This window comes from Rattus norvegicus, chromosome X, assembly GCF_021556685.1.
Source record: "Rattus norvegicus strain SHRSP/BbbUtx chromosome X, alternate assembly SHRSP_T2T, whole genome shotgun sequence".
Taxonomy (NCBI): Eukaryota; Metazoa; Chordata; class Mammalia; order Rodentia; family Muridae; genus Rattus; species Rattus norvegicus.
In genome coordinates, this window is record NC_141554.1 from 15,520,075 (window position 1) to 15,546,415 (window position 26,341).

The following is a 26,341-nucleotide window of genomic DNA, read 5'->3' on the forward strand; positions in this document are numbered from 1 at the left end:
CTTGACTTTTTAACCCTTCTGTTTGGATTGCCTATCTTTTCTCTTAATTTACCATTTACAAAGGTGGTATTCTCTGACTGTTTTGGTTTAAGTTAGTATTATACAGTTTCCTAGCATTTTTATCTCCTGTGTTAGTTTTTCTTATTGTTCTGACAACATATCTGAGGGGAAAAAACAAAAGCAAGAATGTTTATTTTGGCATGCAATGTCAAAGGGTTTAGGTCATCATGGCAGGGAGGGCATAATAAGTAACTTACATTATTACTGCTAGGAAGCAGACACAAGTAAGTCCTTCTACTACAGGGCTTTTTCCCATTCCTCTTTGCTCTACTTAGCAGTCCAGCCTGTAGGAGGAAGGTCCTTTCGCCATAGTTAATTCCTAGAAATACCTATGGAGGAATAACTAGAAGTGTGCTTTACTAATCATACTTTTTCAGACCATTCACGCTAACAATCAAAATCAATAATTACAAGTCTATTCTCACCACGTGGGCACCCAAATATGTCTCCTTAAGCTGGAATGTCTTACTCTTTCTCTTCCTCCCCAAACCTCATATCTAATTCCTATTTCAAAATGCACTTATTCTATCTCCCAGAGTCCTTTAAGTTTTAACAGACAAAAGCTGTTCAGAAGTCCAATTTTCAAAATCTGAGACTCAATGCAAACTCTTAGCTGTGAGCCTCTGTGAAATCAAGAAAACATTAGATATTTCCAAGCTCCTGCAATTCTTGTATTCTGCATTCTTGCAAACACAGCATCCCATGGACTATGCCAAAGTCTCCCACAGTTCCAATAGGAGTCAGGATCCTCTGGGTCATGGCTGCAGTGGTCTCAGGGTTCCTGAATTACTGAGGAAAGGGAAGAGGTAGATTCTCTGTCAGCTCTGTGTAAGCAGAGAAGTCTGACTTTTTAAAACTTATTCATTACTTTAAAAAAGAATCTTTCTACTCTTGAGGCTCTAATGGCAGCTCAATTCTTGAGATTCTTTCAAGAGATCTTTCCTGTTGTTCCAAGGCAAAGCGTTTGACTTCCTCTTAATGACCCTGATCTCTTCAGCACTCTGAATTTCCTTGTTGCCAACTTTACACAGTTCTTTTCTGAGCAAACTGCAAGTTTTTCAAACATTTCTGTTCCTCTTTTTGTTCACTGTTTATTATGAACTTGGCTAAAAGCAGCCAGCACTGTGCATTCTTCAGCCTGAATGCTGGACTGCCCCGAGACTTCCTCCAGCACGTGTTCTACCACTTTTTCATTCAGCTTCACTCCAAAGACCAAGGCAGGGCTTTGTCAGACTGTCATGTCCATGGCCTCTAGTAAAGTTCCCGACAGACCCCTCATTTCCATGTGAAACTTTATGAGCCATCGTTATTCTCCATACTCTTAACAGCATTCTCGTCTCAGCTCCCACTAGAAGCATTAAGTTCTGTTTACAGAGTTCTAGAGTTTCTAGAGCCCACATCTCCAAACTCTTCCAGATTCCTTCCATGGCCCAGTTCCAAAGACTTCTAAACCACATAGTCAGATGGGTACAATAGTAACACTTCTTCTCTGGTACCAGTTTTCTATGTTAAGTACTTGTTCAAAGGTCATGACAAAATAATCTTAGCAAAACAGCAGAAGGGAAGAAAGACTTGTTTTGGCTTTGTGTTTCAAAGGTGTCATCCATCGTGGTGAGGAGAATGTGGTACAGAAGAGTTATTGTGACCAGGAAACAATGTATGTGGTCCATCCAGGCCCCCTGTAGGATTGTGCTGACTATGTTCAGGAATAGTCTCCCTCTTGTAGTTAACCCCATTTGGAAATACTCACACAGGCACACTTCACAGCTACACCTAGAAGTGTACTTTATTAATCTTCTATGCTCAACCCTATTACCTTAATCAAGATCGACCATTACATATATCATGTTTCATTTGACATTCCCCTCGTTTGGCTTTTATAAAAAAAAAATGCCTCCTCAGAATTTTTTTCTGTTTCTTTTTAGACTTTTTCTTTTTAGAGGTTTTCCTCTTATATCTGATGACACTTACTTAGCTTTTCTTTCTTTCTGCCTCCCACCTGCCTATCTTTCTTTTCTTTCTTTCATTCATTCTGTCTTTCCCTTCCCTCTCGTCCTTCCTTCTGGGGTCAATATGCAACAGTTGCCTAGAAACTATAGATATAGGCGTAATTTAACTATGATTGATCAGAAAAGAACTGGGCCATTTTTGACAGCCCCAGAAGTTGTCTAGTATCTGTAGGGTTTGGGTTTTTTGTTTGTTTGTTTGTTTGTTTGTTTTCCTTAATCCAGTCAGTTTGATGAGGAAGAGTCTAGAATGTCTGTCTTGGGTTGATAATTGTGCTATACCTGTATGGTCAGTCTTTTACACTCCTACCATCATAGATTGAAGGGTACATCATAAGGATAACCCCAATTGGACTTCAACTTTCTTTGATCCACTGACCATTTACTTATTCCTTATTCTGAAATTTGTTTATTTATCCAGTGTACATCTGTGTCTTAGCTCATTCTTTTAAGCTATTAACTTGTAATTTGTTTATTGAATTTTTAGCTAGCTTTCAAGGGGTAGTAGAGATTGGAGGAAACTAGAGGATGGATTTGATTGAAACTTCTTATATGCATGTCTGAAAACTAAATAAAATAAAGCAAAACTATGAAGAACTTTCAGAAATTGTAGAGAAATATGTGTTTAAACCATTGTTTAAGTGGAAATACTGGTTCACTTACTCATAAAGTTCAAACATGATTTATTGAACTATATACAATCTATTTTATCATATTATGGGCTCTTTGGTCACCTCCTGTAAAGCAGTCCTGTGTTGCACACAGGCCCAGTAGTGACTAACCTTAGTTAATTTGAACAATGCCAAGAAATAGGGAACTCATTCACACCTCATTGGCTATTCCACACAGATTCTATTTGTTGGTAGAAGTAGGGGATCTATTTTTTTAGGGGAGAGTGTAGTATGACTTGATGCTTTCCTGGTTCTCTATCAGATGGTACAGATACCCTACAGCCAGAGAGCATGACATCTACCAGTATTCACCAGATGCTGAATGTACTTGGAATAGACCTTTTACTCTAGGAAGCTGCAGGAAATGACTACCAAGCCATCTCTGTAGCTCTCTCCCAAGTCAGAGCTGTTCATAAAGGAGTAACTATACTCTGTTGTCTTCTCCTAAATCTTCAGAGTTTCCCTGGAAGTGAAGGTGGAGGAGTGGCTGCTCTGTTGGCTCTTCTCACCTGTTCACTCTAGGCCTTCTTCCTCATGATCTCTGGAGTAAGTGACCACCTACTTTTACCAGCTGCTGAACTCCCTAAAACAGCTCTTTTTGCAAAACACACTAGGGAAGTAAGTACCCCCACCCCCACCCCTGTACATTCTCTCTCAGTTGTAGAGGTTTCCCATTGTTCTACCTCAGGTTCTGTAGATTATATTGAATAAATGCTTCTCAGTTTATTGTAAGCCTTTTGATCTGTCTCCAGAAGCTTGAAATGATTGTATTTCTTGGTTCTTTTTTTATGTTTTTTGTATTGGATTTTTTTACTTTACATTTCAAATGTTATCCCCTTTCCCTGTTTCCCATCCACAACCCCCCTATCCCATCCCCTCCCCCTTCTTCTATGAGGGTGTTCCTTCACCCAACCGTCCACCCCTTCCAGCCTTCCTGCCTTCCTGTATTCCCCTACACAAGGCCTTCTCCTCCCATTGATGCCCAACAAGGCCACACTCTACTATGTATACAGCTGGAGCCATGGGTCAGTCCATGTGCAATCTTTGGATGGTGGTTCAGTCCCTGGAGTCTCTGGTTGGTTGATATTGTTGTTCTTCCTATGGGGTTGTAAACCTCTTCAGCTCTTTCAGTTCTTTCTCTAACTCCTCCATTGGGGACCCCATTCTCAGTCCAATGGTTGGCTGTGAGCATTTGCCTCTGTATTTGTCATACTCTGGCAGAGTTTCTCAGGAGAGAGCTATATCAGGCTCCTGTCAGCATGCACTTCTTGGCATCGGCAATATTGTCTGGGTTTGGTGACAGTATATGGGCTGGATCCCCAGGTGTGGCAGTCTCTGGATGGCTTTTCCTGCAGTGTCTGCTACACACTTTGTCTCTGTATGTCTTCCTGTGTGTATTTTTGATCCCCCTTCTAAGAAGGACTGAAGCATCTGCACTTTGGTCGTCCTTCTTGAGGTCTGCGGATTATATCTTGGGTGATCCAAGCTTTTGGGCTAATATCCACTTATCAGCGAGTGTGTGGTTGTGTGTGTGTGTGTGTGTGTGTGTGTGTGTGTGTGTGTGTGTGTGTGTTACCTCACTCAAGATAATATTTTCCAGTTCCATCCATTTGCCTATGAATCATGAAGTCATTGTTTTTGATAGCTGAGTAGTACTCCATTGTGTAAATGTACCACATTTTCTTTATCCATTCCTCTGTTTAGGGACATCTGGGTTCTTTCCAGTTTCTGGCTATTATAAGTAAGGCTGCTATGGTGAGGATGTGGAGAAAGAGGAACACTCCTCCATTGTTGGTGGGATTGCAGACTGGTACAACCATTCTGGAAATCATTATGGAGGTTCCTCAGAAAATTGGACATAGTTCTACCTGAGGACCCAGCTATACCACTCCAGGGTATATATCCAAAAGATGCTCCAACATAATTGTTGGTTCTAACCACCTAAATACAGTAAGACCTCTGTACCTTCAGGATCTGCATCCAGAGACTCACCCCATCATGAAATGAGAATATTTGGGCAGAATTGTGTGTGTACTAAGCGAGTATGGACTTTTACCCCTTGCCATTATTTCCTAAATAATGTAGCAGAACAAGTGTTCACACAGCACTCACACTGCATTGGTGTTATAAGTGATCTAGGGAGGACTTCAAGTAAAAGTTGCATGCCAATACTACACTGTTTTTTGTAAGGTACTTGAACAACCACAGATTTTGGTATGGTTCTGGAAGCTATCTCATTCAGACACCGCGGGAATATTTGGTATGGTATATCCAGGAGACAGGTTTTCCCTGAGCTCCTAGGAACCCCACCTTGACATCGTGCTCCAGTAATTCTGTACCTTAATTCAAAGTAATTTTTGAAATGATAATTAGGTGACTTGAATTGATCCGTTCCAGACGTGAGAAGCATTATGTCAGGAAATTAAGAGCATGGATTCAGGAGTGGGGAGGTGGCTCAGTGGGTAAAGTGTGTGTTGTGTTAGCATGAGGACCTGAGTTTGTTTGTATCCCCAGAACTCAAATAAAAGTCAGATGTATGGTACATGCCTATAACTACAACATTTACAGGGAAGAGGCAAGAGCCCAGAGTCTCTGTGACCCACCAATCTAGTTACGACAGTGAGCTCCAGGCTCACTGAGAGACCCTCTCTCAAAAACCGAGGTGGAAAAAATTAATTGAGGAAGAATTCAATGTCATCTTCTGAACTCTACATCTCTCTACATGGTTTGTGCATCTGCATCTGCACATACATATGAATGAAACACACACACACACACACACACACAAAGAGGGGGGGATATTGATTTTCATTCATCCCCTGGGTTAAAAATCTTTGTTTTACAACTTATTCTGTGGGTGATTTATTGAATTGCTCTCAGTCTTTGTTTTAGATAAGTATTGCCTGCCCCTTCAAAGTTGTGAGAATTAAATGGGCTAACTCATAGTAAAACAACCTGACTCACAGTAACATGCCCAATAAAGGTTAGCAGATATTTATTGTTACAATAGACAAGTTAAAGAAAAATCATCATCTCATTTGTGAATTATATTATCAAGGTCAATAATTATGGAGACGAGAGGAGGCCACCATGCTCAAACCCTGAGGGCAATGAATTGCTGGTAGTAGACTGCTGACTGGCAGCCCCCTATTGTCACCATCTAAATTGTAAGTAAAGTGGCAACAGGGAGCAAAGTAAAGAACCTTGGCTAAAGGAAAGATGACAGGAGGAGCCCTTGAGTGCATAACAGTCTGGAATGGGCTGTGGCCTGCAACAGTCAGACTGCTGCATTTAACAATAACCTCCAGACAACAGAAATGGCTGGCACCTGGAAAAGATCCCAGGAATAGCCCCAGATGCAAATGTGATCCATGTCATTATAGTAACTGAAACTGATACAACTCCTTCTGACAGCTACAGTGGCAGGAAGCAGAGTTGGCGACCTGATTGGGTACTTTTGGTGGGATCAGTGTTCTCCCCCGACCCCACTCCAAGCTAGACAACTGTTCTCTGATTGGTCCCATTTTTCACCTTAACTTTATGCATACATATTCAGCCAATCAGGGGTCCAGGTGGCTCAATGTAACTGTGTAGGATGAGCATTAAAGAAACATCTTATTGAAGTCTTCTTCTGAGGAAAAAGAAAACAAAGACTGCCTTCAAGACCCATGAGAGACAGACTGAAAACAGACAGACCTTGGTGAGGCAACCCAAAAGGACTGCCTCCATAGCTACAGGAGGATTCATTCATGCCTCAGTCTCCAGAACTCCAACCTCTGTGACATTTTCTAGTTTCCAAGACCTACTACTTCAGATACCTGTGGCTCCAGACTTTGAGACCTACAGCTCCAAGAAATCCAGTAGTCCTAACAGTTTTCATAGCTGTAACACTTCTGGCTAGTATCCTAAAGCTACCAAGAGTTCACATCTATTCTGTTCTTTTTTATGACTTTTATTTATTTATTTTACAGTCTAGTCGTTAGTTGTTACCTCTTCCTTGTCCGCCCTCCCACAGTTCCTCATCTCATTCCTCCTCTCCCTGTCTCCAAGAGGATGTTCCCACTGGCCAAGCCTCCCCATTCTCTAGGGTCCCGGGTCTCCCAAGGGTTAGGCATACCTCCCCCACTGAGGCCAGACCAGGTAATCCTCTGTTGTATATGTGTCAGGGGCTTTGGACCAGCTGGTGTATGCTGCCTGGTTGGTGGCTCAGGGTCTGAGAGATCTCAGGGGTCCACGTTAGTTGAGACTGTTGGTCTTTCTATGGTGTCTCCCTCCTCCTCAGCTTCTTCCAGCTTTTCCCTAATTCAGCCACAGGGGTCCCCGACTTCAGTCCAATGTTTGTATCTGCCTCTGTCTCAGTCAGCTGCTGGTAGGGAGTCTCAGAGGACAGCCATGCTAGGCTCCTGTCTGTAAGCACACCACAGCATCAGTAATAGTGTCAGGCCTTGAAGTTCCCTTTGAGATGGATCCCAAGTTGGGCCTGTGACTGAACCTCCTTTCCCTCAGTCTCTTCTCCATTTTTGTCCCTGCAGTTCTTTTAGATAGGAGCAATTCTAGGTCAGAGTTTTTGACTGTGGGATAGCAACCCCATCCCTCCACTTCATGTCTTTCTACTGAAGGTGGATTCTATGAGTTCCCTCTCACCTCTGAGGTCTCTGGTACTTTCTAGAAGGTCCCCCTCTCCTGCCTCACATCAGTCCCACAAAGAACTGTTTTTCCAGTTCAAAATTGGTTAATCTCATTTAAGGCTGTTAATCCTGTGATAATAAAGTACCTTTCCTTTGTACATTCTTGGCTGACTGCCCACCTCAGTCTTGGAAAGGGCGAGACAAGAACCCAGTTGGCAACAAGAGGGTCTCCACTAACCACCTCAATATTCACATAGATCTTAGTGATTCTGTACTCCCTTGCTAAGTATATGTGATTTTGAGTGCCCTCTAGTGGAGGAAGGTCAGATGTGCTCTTTTTAAAAACAGCTCCTGACTAGTTAACCAATAGATATGCATATAAATGCCTTTAATTGTTAAATTTTCCGGAAACCTTTGATCTTAAGTGTTTTTTCCAAGAAAAACCTTAGAGCCATGTGATATTATTAAATAATACAGTATATGAACTACACAAAAAATGCCAATCCTCCATTATTTTGCCTATGTTGTGGCAAATACCTTGAAGTTTTCCATTTGCAGTCATGGTAACAAAATGTAGAGGGTAATATTTATACTTTTTGTTATATGTAGATTGTATGTCTTAACCATTCTCTGAAAAGTCTAATCAATGTGGTATGCTGCTGAGAAGAGATTGCCTGAACGTTTGGATGGTTTTAGCATCATCTTCCATAGAAGTATGGGATACAGAGTCCTGGATGGATCGGGAATCAAAAACCTGTGCTCATCTTTCACTTGGGTATAAATTAGTCATGGGAATTTGAGCATGTCTCTTGCCTACCAGGGCCTCATTTTCTTTCTGAGTAAAATGTGAACATCAAAAGGAGTGTTACAATGATGGCTTACAGTCATGTCCATTTTTAGAATTCTCTGTACTTCTATGTGACAATAGACATAGGATAAATGGGTTCTGGGCACTTGGTGCTGCCTTCCAGCAAGATTGGCAGAATTACCAGCAGCAGGCGAAGTTGCTAAATGCTGAGGTCTTCCGGCATGGGGGTGCAGGGGTTAGGGGGGCAGTGTTGCAATTTCATCACAGCAGCATATGCCTCCGTCTGCTGAAGACTGTTAAAAACAGCTGTGAGGCGGAGTGTACAGGGGATTTGGGTGAATGAGTAATGTTCCTCAGGGTGAAGAATTATATGAAGTATTAAATGGGGAACGAGTGGTTATTTCGATGCCTTTCTTAGAGCTATTTTCACGCAAGTACATCCTGTACTTTGACCATATTCACCCTCCTACACCTTCCACTTTCTCTACTAATCCATCCCATTAGCCCCCTTCCTTTTCTAGGAGAATGAATTTAGAGGTTTGAAAAAAGGTGCATTTTTAGGTTCCATTATCCCGCTTTTAGGCATCTCCGCTAAGGTCACCCCTGTTGACTCCTGGAGCCCCCCCATCCCAGGTCTCTGGGACTTCCTAGAGATGCCCCCCACCTCCCCACCCCCACCAGCTGCATAGTTCCATCCATTCTCTTGGACTTCCAAGCCACTTGGCTCTCTCCACACCTGATCCTACCCCCCATTCCCATCCCCCTCCTGTCTTCCACTCAGTTCCCTCCTTCCTCTGTTTCCCATGACTATTTGTTCCCCGTTCTAAGTGAGATTCAAGTTTCCTCATTTGGCCTTCCTTCTTGTTTAACCTCTTTGGGTCTATGTATCATAGGTATTCTGTATACCATGTATGTCCTTTTGGGTCTGGGTTTCCTCACTAAGGATGATATTTTCTAGATCTATCCATTTGCCTGCAAAATTCATGATGTCCACATTTTTAATACCTGAATAGTATTCCACTGTGTAAATGAACCATATTTTCTGTATCTATTCTTCAGTTGAGGGACATCTGGGTTGCTTCCAGTTTCTGGCTATTAAAAATAAAGCTGCTATGAACATAGTGGAGCACGTGTTCTTGTGGCATGGTGGAACATCTTTTGGATATATGCCCAGGAGCAGTATAGCTGGGTCCTCAGGTAGTAACTACTATGTCCAATTTTCTGAGGAACTGCCAGACTGGTTTCCAGAGTGGTTGCACCAGTTTGCAATCCCACCAACAGTGGGAGGAGGGTTCCCCTTTCTCCATGTCCTCAACACCATGTGCTATCCCTTCAGGTTTGGTCTTTGTCATTCTGATTGGTGTAAAGTGGAATCTCTGGTTCATATTCATTTGCATTTCTCTGATGACTAAGGATACAGGAGCCCCAGTGGAGGGGTAAAGACAGCAACCCACCCACAAAAGTTTTGACGCCTAATTTGTCATGTCTAAAAGAAATGCAGGGATTACGATGGAATAGATTGAAGGAAAGGCCAACCAATAACCAGCCCAACTTGACACCCATCCCATGGGCAACTCCAATCCCTGACACTATAAATGATACTCTCTTATGATTACAGACAGCAGTGTAGCATAAGTGTCCTCTGAGAGGCTTAACCCAGCAGCTGACTGAAACAGATGTAGATACCCACAGCCAAACATTAGACTGAGACTGGTGACCCCTATGGAAGACCAACAGTATTAACTAACCTAGATCCCTGGGAGCTCCCAGAGACTAAGCCACCAACCAAAGACTAGGGCTAGACTGAAGCTCCCAGCACATATGTAGCAGAGGGCTGCCTTGTCTGGCCTCAGAGGGAGGGGATGTGCCTAATCCTGCAGAGACTTAATCAGGGGGTTACACAGAAGGCCCCATCCTCTCAGAGGCAATTGGGGTGGGGCATGGTAGAGGGATTCTGTGAGGATGGGACTGGGAAGGAGCAACATTTGGATTGTAAATTAAAATATTTTAAAAATAATTAATTAAATAATATTTTAATAATAATTAAAATATTTAAAAAAATTAAAAGGTGAATTTTAAAGCACATAAGCATGGGTCAGAAGCTGAAGGGATGTAAATATAATGTAGAAGCTGAAATGTGGATATGTGGAATATTTTAGAGGAAAGAGGAAAAAAAAGCCCTTAGGTTCCAGTTGTGGTGCTAAATGGGTCTGTGGACTCTAGTTAAGTGGTTGGAGGTAAAAATCAAAGCCATCCTGAAGGATTATAACATTTTAATGCACAGAACAGAGCACAGTGAAGGAGTTTGAAGTAATATGATAATAATAGCTGCTTTAAACTCCAATAACGCTTTAATGAGTAACATGAAAAGAAGAAACTGAAGGCAGAGGGGCACAGTAGATGATTATTGCTGTGGTCCAGACAAGAGTTGGTAAAAATCAAAACTGGGCTAATAGCGGGAAGGGAAATTGTTTTGACAGGTGATGCAGCTGTGACTACTAAGAGGAAGAGAGGCAGTGGTTTGTCTGAGGATAACTCCAAGAGGGGCCCAGATGAATGATTTCCGAAGAAGTTATAGACGTTAAAGTTGGATTGAACCATCTAACAGTGTGGCCTAGTAGTGGGTATTCACACTGCCATCTTTTTGTCTTTACACTTGCTTCAAATGATTTTGGTAACGATAGGGAGAAATAATTTTTATCAAAAATAGTCAAAGTAAAAAGAGCTATGTTCCATGTTGTGTACTAGACAAGGTGCTTTCACGGGCTTCACAAACTCCCTAGGCCTCTCCACAGTCCTGAGTAGCAGTCGTTCTCTTATCTTCCTGTTTTACAGATGGAGGAATGTAAGGCTCTAAGGGTGGGATAGCTACCGGTTGTTGGGGGCAGGATTTTTAAATGGACCTTTGACTACAAGTCTGTTATATTATCAGCACAAGTGTCAGTGATTTGAAAGATACATGCCAGATCTATGGAATAATGTGACTGGCCAGGAAAGTCCTAAGTGAACTCCCCCCCCCCCAAAAAAAAATCGGTGCTCTAAAACCTTATATAAAATGCACCATTATCTACAATGATCTAAATAATGTGTCCATTGTAACTGTTTACTGTAATGCTGTGTCATGAGTTAGGGCTTTTGTTATGACTTAGTGACCACTGATTCTTAAACTGAAGAGGAGGTGAGGCCGGCCTGCCTGTTTTCACTAGCTGGGAGGATTCCACTCAGCTATATGTGAATCAGATGTGAGAAGCCTCTGCCTCTCAAACTCAATTGTTAAGGAAATTTTGTTTTTTTCATTCTCAGTTTGATGAACTGGCAAAAGAGCTATTCAGAGAAAAAAATGCGGAAAGAAGATTGCTTATAAATGTATGCTCTTTACAGAGTAAGAAAATGCACATTCTGGCACTCTGCCTACAAAAACTAGAGAAGAGCTTCAGTGTCATTATTTGGCAGACACTCTAAAATATATTTATTTCATTCTTGTAAACATTTATACACTAATTAGTACATAATTTATATTATTTTGATATCAAGATGGGAAACAGCAAATTGGACTGCATAGAATGTCCCCAAGGAACTTCTTATAATTTTTTTCAAAGAATAGAGGAACACAGCTAATGGTAGTTTTATACATTTCACATAGTACAGTGCTGGGTTTGGCAGCAAACAGCTGAAATATTATGAGAGTTGTACTTTTTGAAACCTCAACAGTTATTCTCAAAACTGCTCGTTGCTGGAGTGCATGACAGAGCCTGAGTTCCTGTGTCGTAACAGCCAGGAGGTACATTAGACGATTTCCTGTCTCCATCCTGACCTTACTCGTGGCTTTTGTGCTTCCCTTAAATGTCACTGAAGACTCTTTGGAGGCAGAACATCTACTATTTCAACAGACTTTTTGAAATGGATTCTGGCTCCAAATAAGTTTTAAATTGTGTGTCTAGATAGCTACTATATTTTGAGTACTAAATAAGATGCTTCCTTATTTTTATGGAAGACAAAATGAAAGATTTGTTATGAGGACAAGACAGTATAATATGACTAAAATTTATTAAAACACTGGGGAAATAGAGCCCTTCCAGAAGGCTCTTCCCTTACACAAGAGTTTCATTGTGTATAAAACATCATCTTGCCACTTTCCAGCAACTGCTGGGTGATTCTACTTTGAACTAAAAATTTTCTAGTATTTTTCAAAGCTTTGTGACTGGTTTAAAAACTTAAGAGTAAATGGCTACCTACACACACCTGTTAGCAAGCTTCTCTTGATAATACACTGTGTCAGTAGACTATCAAAGTAAGATATATAAATAATTTGGTGGTTATGTATATGAATCTGTAAGTGTATCTATGTCTGATTTTATAAAGCAGCTACTATTCTTTCCACAATTAGTTGATACTTTTGATATAAATTTGTTTCATATTATTTTTGAGACAGTTTCTCTCTGTAGTCCATGCCTTGCAGTCCTTCTGCCTTGGACTCAACATTGCTGGGATTCCAGGTGCTAACTGCAATGCACAGCTTTAATACTATTCTATGATAGTTTGTTGACAGAAAGATTTTATGACTAGATGGGAAACCTGTATAAATTAAAACCATTGGTAATAATTTCACTGTACCATGGACATCCTTTGTCTTAGTTATTTACTTATTTATATATTAAACTAGATCATAAGTTGTTTCCTGAGGAAATTTTTGGCCCTATTTGCAGTGGCTTCATAGTGGAGAAAGGCTTTGTAGAGAGAAGTAAGTGGTAAGGAAATCTATCCTGGTGGGTATCTTTGGGGGAATCCCCAATACATTTATTTATCAATAAATAAAAATAGGAAGTAAATCTCGATAATATAATCAGGAAATATTATGCACTAGACTTTGACAAATTAGTTGAATTGTTTTATTATAATAACTTCTTTGCTATTTTAAACTTTATTGGGTAAAATTTATGTGCATTAAAATAAACCCATCTAAATCTGTAGATCAGTGAGCTTTAACGAATGATCACCTTACAAAGCATCCTCATCTCTGTGTGTGTGTGTGTGTGTGTGTGTGTGTGTGTGTGTGTGTATGATGCTTTTTGAGACTTTAATATTGAGAAGTAATTGAAGCATTAAGTAGGGTTTCTCCAATTTCCTTTTATTAAGTGAAAAATACAATGTTGAAATAGGTATCTGGTTTTAATCATCCTAAAACACCCAGATCTTCCCTTCCTTGGTTTATACCTCCTCAAATGAAAAACAAGCAGAGGACTGTACCTATTAGAGACATCAGGAACATTGTATTTAGTTGTTAGCATGCATTAAATATAATCTCAACAATCATTTGTATATGTGAGAAAATGAAGCACTGAGCTTGGTTTGCTTTGGATCTCAGTTTCCTCCACCTTTTCTTTTTAGCTGTCTCATTAACATGGTTTATTAGTGCATCCCCCAAAAGACTTCCACCATGATCATGCTTGAGTAACTCCTTGCACTTTAGAATACTGAAGGCTATATTTTCTGAAATGACTAAGTTGGTTTCTTTTTAATGTAATGTTGGTTCTTACCCATAAATGGCTTTTAAGCAGATACTTTTCTTTAAAGACACTTTAATATGCCAGAAGATAAATTTTAATAAGGAGCTTTGAATTTGTCACCTGGAACATTTATTAATATACAACTAGTAAGATCAATGCTTTTTAGTACTTAAATATGGATTAGGAATGTCCTGACATTTTTAGAACTTAAAGCCAAAGTAAATAAGTAATATTTGTAGGCCCTTATTTACCAACTCATCTGAATGAAAGAGAAAGACAAGCAGTTACCACAGCAACTGTCTTTATTTTATAGATGATTGGTATTTGTGCATATAGCATTGGCTTTGGTTTGAATTTAATATTAAACTGGGCAGTGCGCTGTAATGTGTTTGTTACATTAGACCAGAACCCAAAAACTCTGAGAAATATATTACCAAAATCTCATTAATTTTGAAATAATCCATGCAATTAAGGGTAATTTCTAATCAATGCACTTTTCTCTAGTTGAGAAACAACAACAACAAAAAATTTGTTAGTCAAACATCCTCAATTCCCTTTCTTCATTCAAAAGACAAATGAGAGTTTAGTTTATAAGAATAAAAGGTGGGGAAGAACACAAAGAAATTAGAAGATGCACAGGTCTCTATAAGTGTGTGAAAAGAAATAATAAAATTTGTAGGGAGAGTAGTAAAATGTGTACAAGAGCAAAGAAATAACTTATGTGGTTCTCTCTGGGCCTTAGATCATCACTAGTTGAGAAGGTATTTCTATTTATAGAAAAATAGCCTTATTAAAGCGAATCTCAACTGTACTTTAGCCTTTGTATTGGATATTATATGAAGGTGGAACTCAGCCACAGAAAATGACTTTACTAATATAACGTCTCCATGGTTCTGCTTAGGTTCCTTTCTTAAAACATCATATGGTTATTAATTTTATGGAAGCAAGGAAAATGTTATCAATACTGATTTCATTTACTTACTTGGTTGTTAACATTTATTTAAATAAACACATTACTTCTGGCCCTAATTCTTTCTAGGACAGCATTAGGATATTCACTTTGCCTTTGGAGCTTGGGTCTCTTCTTATAGAATTTAAATGTTGAGTTTATGATGCAACTTAGACGTTTTTTAAAAGTGGATGAGAGTATTTCTGTGCTTTGTCAGGAAATCATGCCAGCCTGCTGGCTGTCGGTGATGACAGTGTAACAGGAAGAAGCTGGTGTATAGTAGTTTCGCTAGCTGCACAGCCAGGCATGCATTATCGTGTTAGCATTGTTGCCCAGGTAGATCTTGGGCCGTAAGTAAACTACAGAGTCCAGGTGTCATTGTGGTATAATGTCAAGAGCACTGGGGTTTTGTCATTAATCTTGCCTTTTACTTAGAAATTGTGTCATTTTTTCAGCAACTTAAATATCATTCAACCAGGACCTCATTTTCTTTCTCTGTAAAATGAGAACACACACAAACACACACACACACACACACACACACACACACACACACACACTCTTACATGGGTGATCACAGTTATTTAGTAACTACTTGAAGTGAGTGCTTGTAAACCTCAAATATTTTATTGTATATTCTAGTGTTAGAATCTATAAAGCAATTCATTCCATTAAGTTCTGAAGCACACAGCTGTATATAGTATATACAACTATGTACCATCTTGTTTGGTACATTAAGCAAGATAAAAATAATTTTAAATGACAGAACAAATAAATGATTTAGATTAACAGTGGTAGAAAAATTTCCTATTTAGCTATTAATTGATAAATCATAGTTATTAAGACAAGATACAAAGTTTCCTTTTATAGTCATTCCTGAATTACACATAACTGAATTTAGATTCTTTTTTAAATTATTAACTGCAAATGTTTGTCTGAAAATGGCAAACAAGAGTTTGGGCTGTGTAGCTTATGGACAGAATGCTTCCCCGGCAGCTCAGGGTTATGAATTTGATGGGGGGGGGTCATAGAAAAAGATAAGAATTAATGCAAATTGGGCTGGTGAGATGGCTCAGCCGATCAAGTCCCTTGCCATGAAGCCTGAGAACATTCCTGGAACACATGGTGGAATAAGAGAACTGATTTCCAGTAGTTGTCTTCTGACATCCACATGTAACTTTGTCACACCTGTGCACATGAACACACAGATAAGTAAAGATAATAAGAAAAATGTCAATTTATCTAGAGCTGTACCATTTGTAACTGCTACTAACATGTGGCTGCTAAGCACTTAAATTCTGACTAGACTGCTTTATATAGATTAAGTATAAGAAACATACAGATCTAAAAGAGCACAAAAGTAACAGTTTTATTAATTTTAAATGTGTGTTCAAATAATATTTTTCATACATTGGGTTGAATATGATACTCTTAAAATAGCTGATCTAATCATCATTGTAGGTTCCTGGGCAACTGAACTCTTATGTGTAGGCTGTTTAAATACAGATAGTGAGGTTGACACTGCTATTCTACAACTAAACATTTTTTAATGGCTCCTTTCTTCAATAGTATTTATAAATACCAAACCTAGTTCTTACCCATTGTCAAATAAGCTTGCCGTAGAATTACAGCTCCAAATGGTACCCAATTTTTATGAACTCTAATAAGTGGTTGTAAAATAAATAATAAAAATTTTCAGGAAAATTATTTTGAAACATTACTAAAACCGATTCTCTAGCTCTCCCTTATTTGAGAGACTGATCAGCCGTCCACAGCACTATTTATTAGTACTATGCAATGGCACTCACAAGATTATTGCTGTTGGGCAGCCTAAACTTCTTAGGAGATTAATAGTAGTTTTAAGTTTGTATCGTATGCTAATTTAATTTAAATATGTTACTGACTTGAGCTATAACATTAAGTATCATTAGTGCCTCTTTTAAAAGGAAATGAGTTGATTAAATATAGTTACATAGTTAAATGTGAGGGCACTAAATATAGAAATAGAGGATTGAAAGTCTCTTTCAAAAATTTCCTAAGGAAAAGGGAAGAGAGAAGGGGGAAGGGAGGAAGGAGAAGGCTGCCAGTTACTAACAAAGCTCTCATTCCAAGCAGAGATGGCCCCACTCTGCCATGGTCCTCACAGGTGTGTTTTATAGTAGCATCTGTAAACAGTCACACAGTCATGCCAAAGTATGACCATGTGCTTTCCAGTTCTTCCCTTCCTGCCTCATGAGTCACTATGTAGGTAAAGAGTAGTTTACTCCACTATGTCATCATCGACTTAACAGCACTTGACAGGTGCATGTTCCCTTCCTTACATTTTCAAATGACCATTTGAGTTTCCTACGTTTGGAATCTACAGTTAAAATGATGCATATACAATATATTCATCCTTTTTGAGATTCTTTAATTTAATTTTTATTTTGATAGTTGTTTTTTAAAGTAAGCGTTTTTTTGCACTATTTACTTGATATTTAAATTATGGAAACAATTGTGCATTTTTTTACATTGCTGTCCCTATCATCTCAAATTTATTTTTATACTGTCAGTGTTGTGCTATCCTGTCAGCATTTTGGCTACAAAATGTCAGATTCACTGACATTTATGTCACATTGTTATTGGAAAGTAAGAGCCCCAGAAATTCTGCCTTTGTTTGGAGAGTACTAGGTATTAAACCAAGAGCTTTTTCAAGCCTTCTCCATGCCCAGCACAGGGGGGGTCTTTGGCAGATCTGTTTCTACTAAAAGCTTTCAGTGTAACAAAGCTGTCACGTACCAAAGAGTGGGGACTGAAGCATGCTGTAGTTACATGAAAGGGGCAAAATGGAAAAGAAACTGCAGAGCAGGAAAGAGACCAGGCTTGATGGTGGCAAACACTGAATGTGTTTGCTTCATGAGTGTCAGAGCAGAGTTAAAACTGCCTTTCATCAGAACAGAAACAAAGAAGGAACCGCTAATGTGAAAATCAGAGGTATGAAAGGGTGACTTCTGAGAACATGAGAAACTAGAGAGAAAGTAAAAAGAAATTATAAAACTCTCAAGCTTTCCCTGGAGTTGGGAAGCAGAACATTCTTGAGAGGAGAGAGCCGTGCATGTATCTGATGTTTGGCTCCCATTGGCCCTCCAACACACCTGTTAAAGACCTTCCTCATGGTTCCTTAGCATCTCCCTGGACAAGCCCTGCAACTGTTTCACTCTCTCCTCCTGTAGGAGGCATTTTCCCTAGGCTCCAGGTTTTTTTCTTTTTTTGAGGTGAATGCTAACACACACACACACACACACACACACACACACACACACACACACACACACACACTTTGGCCTCTTTCCCCACGTGCTGTACTCTACATGTTTCTCTCCCACATGACTTCTTGTTGTGAGCTTGCACTGCCCTTTGAAGTCAAATTAGTAGACTGAAGGTACCATGTACTCTCACCATTCACATTTCGGTGACTATAAGCAAGTCATTTACAGAAGTCAGTATTTGGTATGCAGGTGGCAGGGACAAAGGCAGGATTCACAACCACTGTTTCTGACTGCAGATTCTCTGAACTTTTTAATCCGTGCAGGGCCACTTTTAGCCACACACAGTGTTTCCTTCTACAGTGAGCATACAAGCAAAAACTGCCTAGCCATTTCTTCTATTAGTTTCTTCCTTTCTTTTTTATTTCCAGATTCTTTAACTGTGATCACACCCACATCCATAACACAGTATAATAGAAAGCTTACTGACTTTAGAGTCAGGGTTCAAAGCTCACTCCTGTGATAGCTGTAGAGCTGTGCGATTTTGAACAGGTTTCCAATCCTGAGTGAGTTTCCTCATCAGTAATTTACCTACCTCACAGAATGGTTGGAGTTTTCAGCTCAGTGAGAGAAATGATAAATTTTAATCTAACATTAAATAATTATCGTTTGTATAACAAGTTCAGCGCCAACCTGCCATATATCCTCCCATAGCTTGGGTTCCAAGACCCTGCCTAGGGGACCCTGAGGGAAGAAAAAATGACAGGCACAAGAAAAGATGGGATCAAGTGGTCTGTGTTCTAGGATGGAGGAGCTGCCGTACTTCTCTAACCCCCAACAAAGCACGATTAGCATATACAGCTAAATCAAAGAGGCAGGGTTTATGGCATATAAGTAAATCAAGCAGGCATGTTTGGCAATCATAACAGGAACTGTGTCTGAACAGAAACAGTCCTCAGGCTGTAAACATTGTGGTGAAGGGAGAGAAAGCTACTGTGGGCATTTTCTGTGTACACTCTCATTCACACTTGGACCAGGAGGGAAAGCTTTGCCGTTTCTTTGAGCCTAAGCCAAGAGAAGCATTTCCATTTCCCAGGGGTCTAAGGCATTGGAATCCTTGCCATATATGTATGGCCTTATCGACCACACACATTCACTAAGGACCTCACCTGCTCCCTACAGATCCACCTCTTTACTTATTAGATGTGCAGTATTCCCACTTCCACCCAAGGAAGGCTTTGTGAGCCCTCTTAATCTCACTTGGGGAAGGCTTTGCCACTCCTGTGGATCTGGAGCTTTTGGGTCTTTGACATGGCTGTGCATATGTCAGTAGTATACATTCACTTAGGACTTCACTAGTTCCTGGCACTGATTGACCTTTCCTTGGAACCTTACCAGCTCAGAATGTTCATGGCTTTTTTCCCCTCAGATTGCAACCTTAACCACTTTTATATGCCTTTATTTTCTCTATGCCCTTGACTTTCTTAACACTGTATTATTGATCTCTCCATTTCTCGTGGTACCTATTCTTTTCTTTATGTTGCCTGTACGTGAGTAGCTTTCGTAAGGTTTTCTCTTCAGCCATTGTGCTTGATGACAGGGCTAAGTTTGAATTAATAAAAAACAAGAAAAGAGTTCATGTTGTCTATTGAATTGTGCAGTCTGGATTTGGTTCTTACTCTCTTGTCTCCCTTCTACTTTCACATATAAAAACACCACATTGTATTTTATGTATCAGCAAACAGGTATAGCAGTATTAGTAGTGGAAGACTTTAGTTAAACATAAAACAAGTGGTGTCCCTGCCCATCCTTAATGTGAGGATGTTGACATTAATTTTGTTTTCCAAATAGGATTTTGTTGTTGTTGTTGTTGTTGTTGTTGTTATAAGATAGAGTCTCATGTAGCCCAGGTTGACCCTAAGCTCACCGTCTAGGTGTGAGTAGCCTTGAAATGCTGATCCTCCTACCTCCACCTTCCAAGTGCTAGGATTCCAAGCAGATGCTGCCATGCCCAGCGGCAAACAGCACTGCTATCTTATACATGGCAGCCCTACCTGCATTGTCTGTCTGTTCTTTAAAAGATCCTGAGTTAGTCAACATGTTTCACAGATGATATTTAAAAATTCCCAGGCTACAGCTGTAATTCAACAGCAGACCACATACTTATAACACGTGAGACCCTGAATTCCATTCCCATCACTGCAAAAACTAATCAGTTGATTGATTCTAACTTTGGCTCTGGGAACAGTACCCTTCTGTGTAAACCATACTATTTCTTTTCATATTTCACATAAATTCCGTGAAATGTCTGTAACCTGCTACATTTTATTCTTATCTGGCTTAAGGAAAAGTAAGACAAAGGTAAAATTCAAAACTAAATTGAGTTACTTAGCAGCAGCTTGAGGAGAGGTTATCAATTTGGAGGCTGAAACTCGACTACAAGAGTTTGTGGGAATATACATGCACTTATTTTACTTTGGGACAAGCTGTTTCTGTGCTCAAAGGAATGAGAACCTTTATTAGTAAGAGCTTTCTCCCACATCTGGATGGAAGCTGAAAAGATATGGAAGGTTGTGGCCACAGATGTGAAAGGGTGAGAAGAGCAGCTCAGTTTAAATGGGGGATTTCATCTCCTTAGACAGAGAAGTCTTCATGTTCCCATAGATCACATCCATCCATTCATTCATCCTTCACTCTATTTGTCTCCTGTTCCTACCTAATGAAGTGTGCTGTGTGTTTGTTTTGCAGATCTAAAGCGGGAAGCCAGTATCTGTCATATGCTGAAGCATCCACACATTGTAGAGCTGTTGGAGACATATAGCTCAGATGGGATGCTTTACATGGTTTTTGAATTGTGAGTGTACATTTTATTTCTTGAGTAAAGTTTTAAGTGATGTTGGTTGCAGAAAATCTTAACACCTTTTTCTTCAAGTTTAGCAACAGTTGTGGACTCATCTGTTTCAAGAGATCTGAAGTCACAGGTAAAAAAGAAGGATTTTCTCATTTAAGGACAAGTGGCAAAGGAAACAAAAGCTGGCCATATCAAGTACTCTTACAGTTTTCAGCACACTTCAGAGAAGAGGCTCTAAAACGACCTAGAGTGTCCCGAAATCTTGGGTTTGCATCTTAGTGAAGAAGAGACAGATGAGAGCAGAGGATTCAACATAGGAAGTCTCTCTGGCAAGCGGAAATGTGTAGCAACACACATAACTTTCTCTTTTCATGTAGTCATATTGCCATAAAAGGAAACTTCACAACCAACAGTATCTTGATTTTAGGACACGACCTCACTTTGACCATCACTTAATTTTGTTCAAGATGGAGGAGTATGAGCCAAGTACAACTAAATAATCTGTAGATGCTTGGATAAGTGTCCAAAGAGATTATGTAGGGCTTTATGGGATGACAAACAATATTTTGTCTTTAATCTTTTCTATAAAATTAACCCATGACTTTGATTAGGAAAATAGAGAAAGGAAGATACTCAAGCTTCAGTAATCAAGATACTAAAATCAGATGATGTATTCATTGTCTATTGCTTCATAACATATTACTCCAAAATTTAGTGGCTTTTAAGCAGTGTCCATGTATTACCTCACCTTCTGAGCATCCAGAGTGAAGTTCAACTTAGATAAATTCTCTGACTCTAGATCTCTCACAAGATGGGCCAGAGCCATCTTAAGACTCTACTGAGGGTAGACCTACTTCCAATTTCATTCACATGGCTGCTAGCAATCATGTCCTGAGTAAGGACCTCAGTTTCTAAGAGCCATTGGCCTGAGGCATGCCTTTGTCCCTTGTTACATGGACCTCTTCATACAACAGGATGGCTACTAGCTTTGGCAGAGCAAGCAACAAAGATAGAGATCAGTCTTAGAACCTAGTTCCCAAAGTTGCAGGACATCTCTCCTGGCATATTTTATTAGCTAGAAATGAGTCATCAGGTCAAGCTCACATACCTGGACCTACATAGCAAGAAGTAGGAGCCTCGGGGAGGCATTTTACCCTACAGAACGCTCACTAATACATTACCTCTCTATGTAGAAGTTTGAATCCAAAGAACTGAACCAAAAAACTAAATTTGATTGCAAGTTCAACCACGTAAGTGCAAGATCAGTGTGAATTTAACTGTGACTATTTACTGGATAGGATGTCAATGTTTTGAATAGTTGTTTGCAATAGCTTACAAATCCTAAATGGAATCTTAGGCCACATTAATTAGAAAGTGTATAGAATTCAAAACAAGGCCACACTCCCACCCTTACACACTGCTCTCTTACCCTGGAGTATTCATAGTAAGCAGTACACCGCAGTGTTTATAGAACAAAAAAGCCTTCAAAACACTGCCTAGCAAACATGCTGGAATTTTGAGCTGGGTCTGCTATAAGTTGATATAAAAAACTGCTATTATTGAGCTAGAGAGATGGCTCAGAAGTTAAGAGCACTGGCTGCTCTTAGAGAGGCCCTAGCTTAGATTCCTAGCAGCCACTTAGCAGCTCACAACTATCCGTAACTCCAGCTGCAAGAGATCTCTTGCCCTCTTCTGGCCTCTAGGCATCAGACATGTGCATGGTACATAGACATACATGCAAACAAAAAGACCTATGTATAAAATAAAATCTAAAAAGAATTAATTTTTTATTGTAAGAAACTTTCTTTCAGCACCTTGAATATTCTTTTAGCTCTATTTCCTTCACAACAGTGTAGCCACATTTAGGGAAATGTGTACTATGTGACCTGCGTGGCAAAGGAAATCCTCTCTGTCAACTCATAGAGCCAGTCAGACTTGATTTCTTTTTTGAATGTAATGAAAACATTAACAGACATCCTGATGTCATTCATCTGACTATTGATTTTCAACTCTAAAATGGATGACGCTCTGTCACGAGCACATTGTCTAGATCTTCCTTCCTCGGCTCTTGGCTTTGCTTCTGGGCTGTCTTCCCCTCCAGAGTCTTTGCGCTCCCCAACTGACTTTGAAGGTAGACAGGCTTCTGGGATAGGGGAGCACTTGGTCTTTTGAGACCGCTGATTGTAAATCCAGAGATATGAAAGGAAAAGTAACAGATCATAGGATTTGTTTTCCGGCAGACTGGGTTATTGGAAGAGAGGAAATAGAAAATTGATTGCTTTAAAACATCCTAGTTCTGGAGCCCAGCAAGATGGCTTCAGTGGGTAAAAGCTCTTGCCGTGCTGCCCAGTCCTGATGACCTGAGTTAAATCCCCACCGCATAATAGCCTGGAAGCTCTCAAGCAAGCCAGCGTGAAGTGCACAGTGCAGCAGAAACTAAGGGAAACGCTGCCTCCGCAAGATAGAAGGTGAGACCCAACTCTTGAAAGTTGTCCTCTCACTTCCACATGCACAGTGTAGTGCTCCAATAATAATAGGTAATTTTTAAAGAAAAAAAAATCTAGTTCACATGTCCCTTGGAAAGATTTTGTATACTTCTAGACATAGTTGAATCCCAAATGAAATGCTCTTAAAGACATTGGAGTCAAGGATACTCAGGAATGTATTGATTTTTGTAGTCTAAGAATCCAATATAGGGAGAACAGAATCAGTATCTGCAGTGATTTGAAAGATTGTGATTTGTAAGAGTATGTCCTTGTTCACAGTGGCATTACAGGCCACCATTAGAATGAACAAGTGACAAATATCACCTTTAAATAAGGAAGGGTCTCTAATGATAAGATTTAGTCCAGGAATGAAGCCACTGTCAATTTTTTAAATTCAGATTACATCTCACTCACAGCCCCTCTCCCACCTTCTCCTTCCAGTCCTGCCCTTACAAGTCCTTCACCCCATAATCACCCTCACTTCACAAGGCACACATCCTCAAGAGATGCTGTAGCCATCCAAGAGGGCTGAGGTAGGGTCTTACTTTGAGACTAGAGAGGGTTCCTGACATCCTACTCACTTTTAAGAAAATTCTTTTTAAATCCCTTTTCTGTTTTAATTTTATTCTTCCCTCAAGAACCCTGTTTCTGTCCATATTTTTTTCCTGAGAGAACTAAAAGCATATTTAATCATATACCATAAAGTGACAAGCACAGAAAGCAACATGTTAAAATTGACCTAGATTTTGACTCCCATTCAGCTTGTGTCAAGGGGCCCTAAAATGGCACTACTAGAGAGAAGATGTTCTTTGTTGGCATCAACTCTGGGATTTGGGCTTCGTGCTGTTGATGCAGTCCTTATGCTTTTGTGACTGATTTCGTATGATACTATCATGATTAAAATAATCCAACGGCTGTGACTGAAGATGACGTCTCATTAAACATAAACATTTATCAGTGCCCTAATCCCAATCTTAGCCTAAATTAATAAAACATAGCTATTTTCTTTTTTCCACCTTTTATTTTGGAAATTTTCAAATGAAAGGGAGACTAATGTAAAGAAAGGCAGCACTGAGCTCCAGCAGTTATCAAAACACTCGTCATTCTCCGTTCAAACTATCCTTTCCTGTTACCATTAGCCACTGGGAGTTGCCGCAGCTGTTTCCTTTCACCCCGAAACACTCCTGTTTTAAATGTTAACACTGTTATCATGCCTAACAAAATCACCAATAATTTCTCAATATCATATCATATTCACTTGACATTCAGTTTTTCCTAATTGAGCATGAATCTTAAATGACAGCTACCTAAATTTAGAACTTTTTTATGAGCTCTAGGGATCTGAAAGTAGATTATAAATTCACAGCTAAAATAACAGTGATTTCTTTAAAAGGCCAGAACCAAAATAGAGATGTAAAATTCTTCTTCTCTATCATTATTTTATAAATCCATCTTCACAGCTCTTTGCCCAGTTTTTCTACCTCTTGATCTTCTGGATTCCAACCAACAAGCCAGAAACAGGTTACTCTAGGAACTGTGATCCTCAGGCTCACAGGGCAATGCTGGTTGGTACACTTGTGTGTGCCTCCACCTACTGGCCGAGAGACAAAATGCATGTACAGCTGCAGTTTGGATTAAGCTATCCCAGACTTGGTCCGTATTCTGGCAAGAGCTGTAAGCTCCCCTGGCATTCAAGGGCTCATTGCTCAAGTTATGAGGGATCTGGATCCTTTCCACCGTTTTATAATGTTACATCAATACATAATAGATAGCGAAAGAGGAAACAAATCAAATTAGGCTCATTGATTTTCTTGTTTCATGGCTTTCTGGAAGCTCTTATGAGGGGAAAAGCTAGACTGAAGAACATATTTGGATTACCAGCATGTTACTAAATTTGGTATCCATATCTGTCTTTTCCTAGGCCTATGTGTAACCAATACTTCTTCTAAGTTGCAATCATGAAATTATATGATATAATTATGTTGTTGGATATTAGAAAACCTTAGGAAACAGTTGGTATATGCATAATTAGAAATAGTTTGTAAACATAAAGCATACTTAAATATAGACACAGAACCAGAATTGTAGAACTGGAAAAGATTCAGAGCAGTAGATTTCAAAACTTAGAACGCCTAATGCAAGCTGGTCTTGGTGGCACTCACTCTTAATTCCAGCATTTGGGAGGCAGAAGCAGGTGGATCTCTAAGTTGGTGGCTAGAGTCAGTTCCAGAGCAGCCAGAGCTACACAGAAACACTCTATCTGGGAGGGAAGAAAAGAGGGAGGGAGGGAGAGAGAGAGAGAGAGAGACAGAGACAGAGACAGACAGAGACAGAGACAGAGACAGAGACAGACAGAAAATAAATACTGTGCAGAGTAGCTTAGGCAAACACATATCTAGGTCCCATCTCTGAGTTCAGTTTGAACAGATGCAGGTCTTTGAGGCACCAGGTGAGAGGAGTGACCTTTGAAGCAGGAGTAATGCTTTATTGTTAATCCCTACCACCCACAGTAAGACAGTTGACAAGTCTGTGTGCTGGCTCTACATCCATTGCTTTGGGATTATTCTTAAATACGAGCCTGTCTGTAGTGATTTGCCAAACTTACTTTAAAATACAGATTCAGATTTGAAGATAGGGTTGAGTTGTGTTCCCCCTCCAAAAAAAATTTAAATATTTGTTTCTCAGTAGCACATTCAGGCATGTTTTTAGTAGTGTCTGGTACTTGAGTTAAGCTGTAAATCCTAAATTGGCTGGCTAAGGAATTTTAATTACCTTATTATAGTGTGATTACATATACCACAGGGAGAATTTTACAGTAATTAAGTATGGATTTTAAACACGTCTGACATGAAAACAATAGTTTTTTATCTTTTAAAATAACACTCTCCGTTTGTAGTTTTGAAGCTTACAAAGGAGATAATAGGCTGGAACTGCTCTTTTTAACTTTAATTTTTGTCTGATATGAATTCATGGGGAAGGGAATGTGTGTGAAATTCATTAACTAAGTGGAACTAATTATTACTTACCAGCAAAGTTGCCACTTACGGGAAAATGTCTCTGTCTCCTATCATACAGTGAAAATCTGGACCATAGTGTCTTAATTTATTTAAATGTATATATTTCAAATCAC

General features: G+C 39.6%; 1 protein-coding gene across 28 annotated transcripts in view; it reads left to right on the plus strand.

Annotated features, from left to right (window-relative positions):
* The window catches only part of Cask (calcium/calmodulin dependent serine protein kinase), a 345,044-nt gene that overhangs the window by 114,618 nt on the left and 204,085 nt on the right, over positions 1–26,341 (plus strand). For all 28 annotated transcript variants that reach the window (XM_087599293.1, XM_087599282.1, XM_087599283.1 and 25 more), the window contains 1 exon segment: positions 20,623–20,728. In XM_087599293.1, coding sequence (XP_087455419.1) covers positions 20,623–20,728 — 106 coding nt within the window.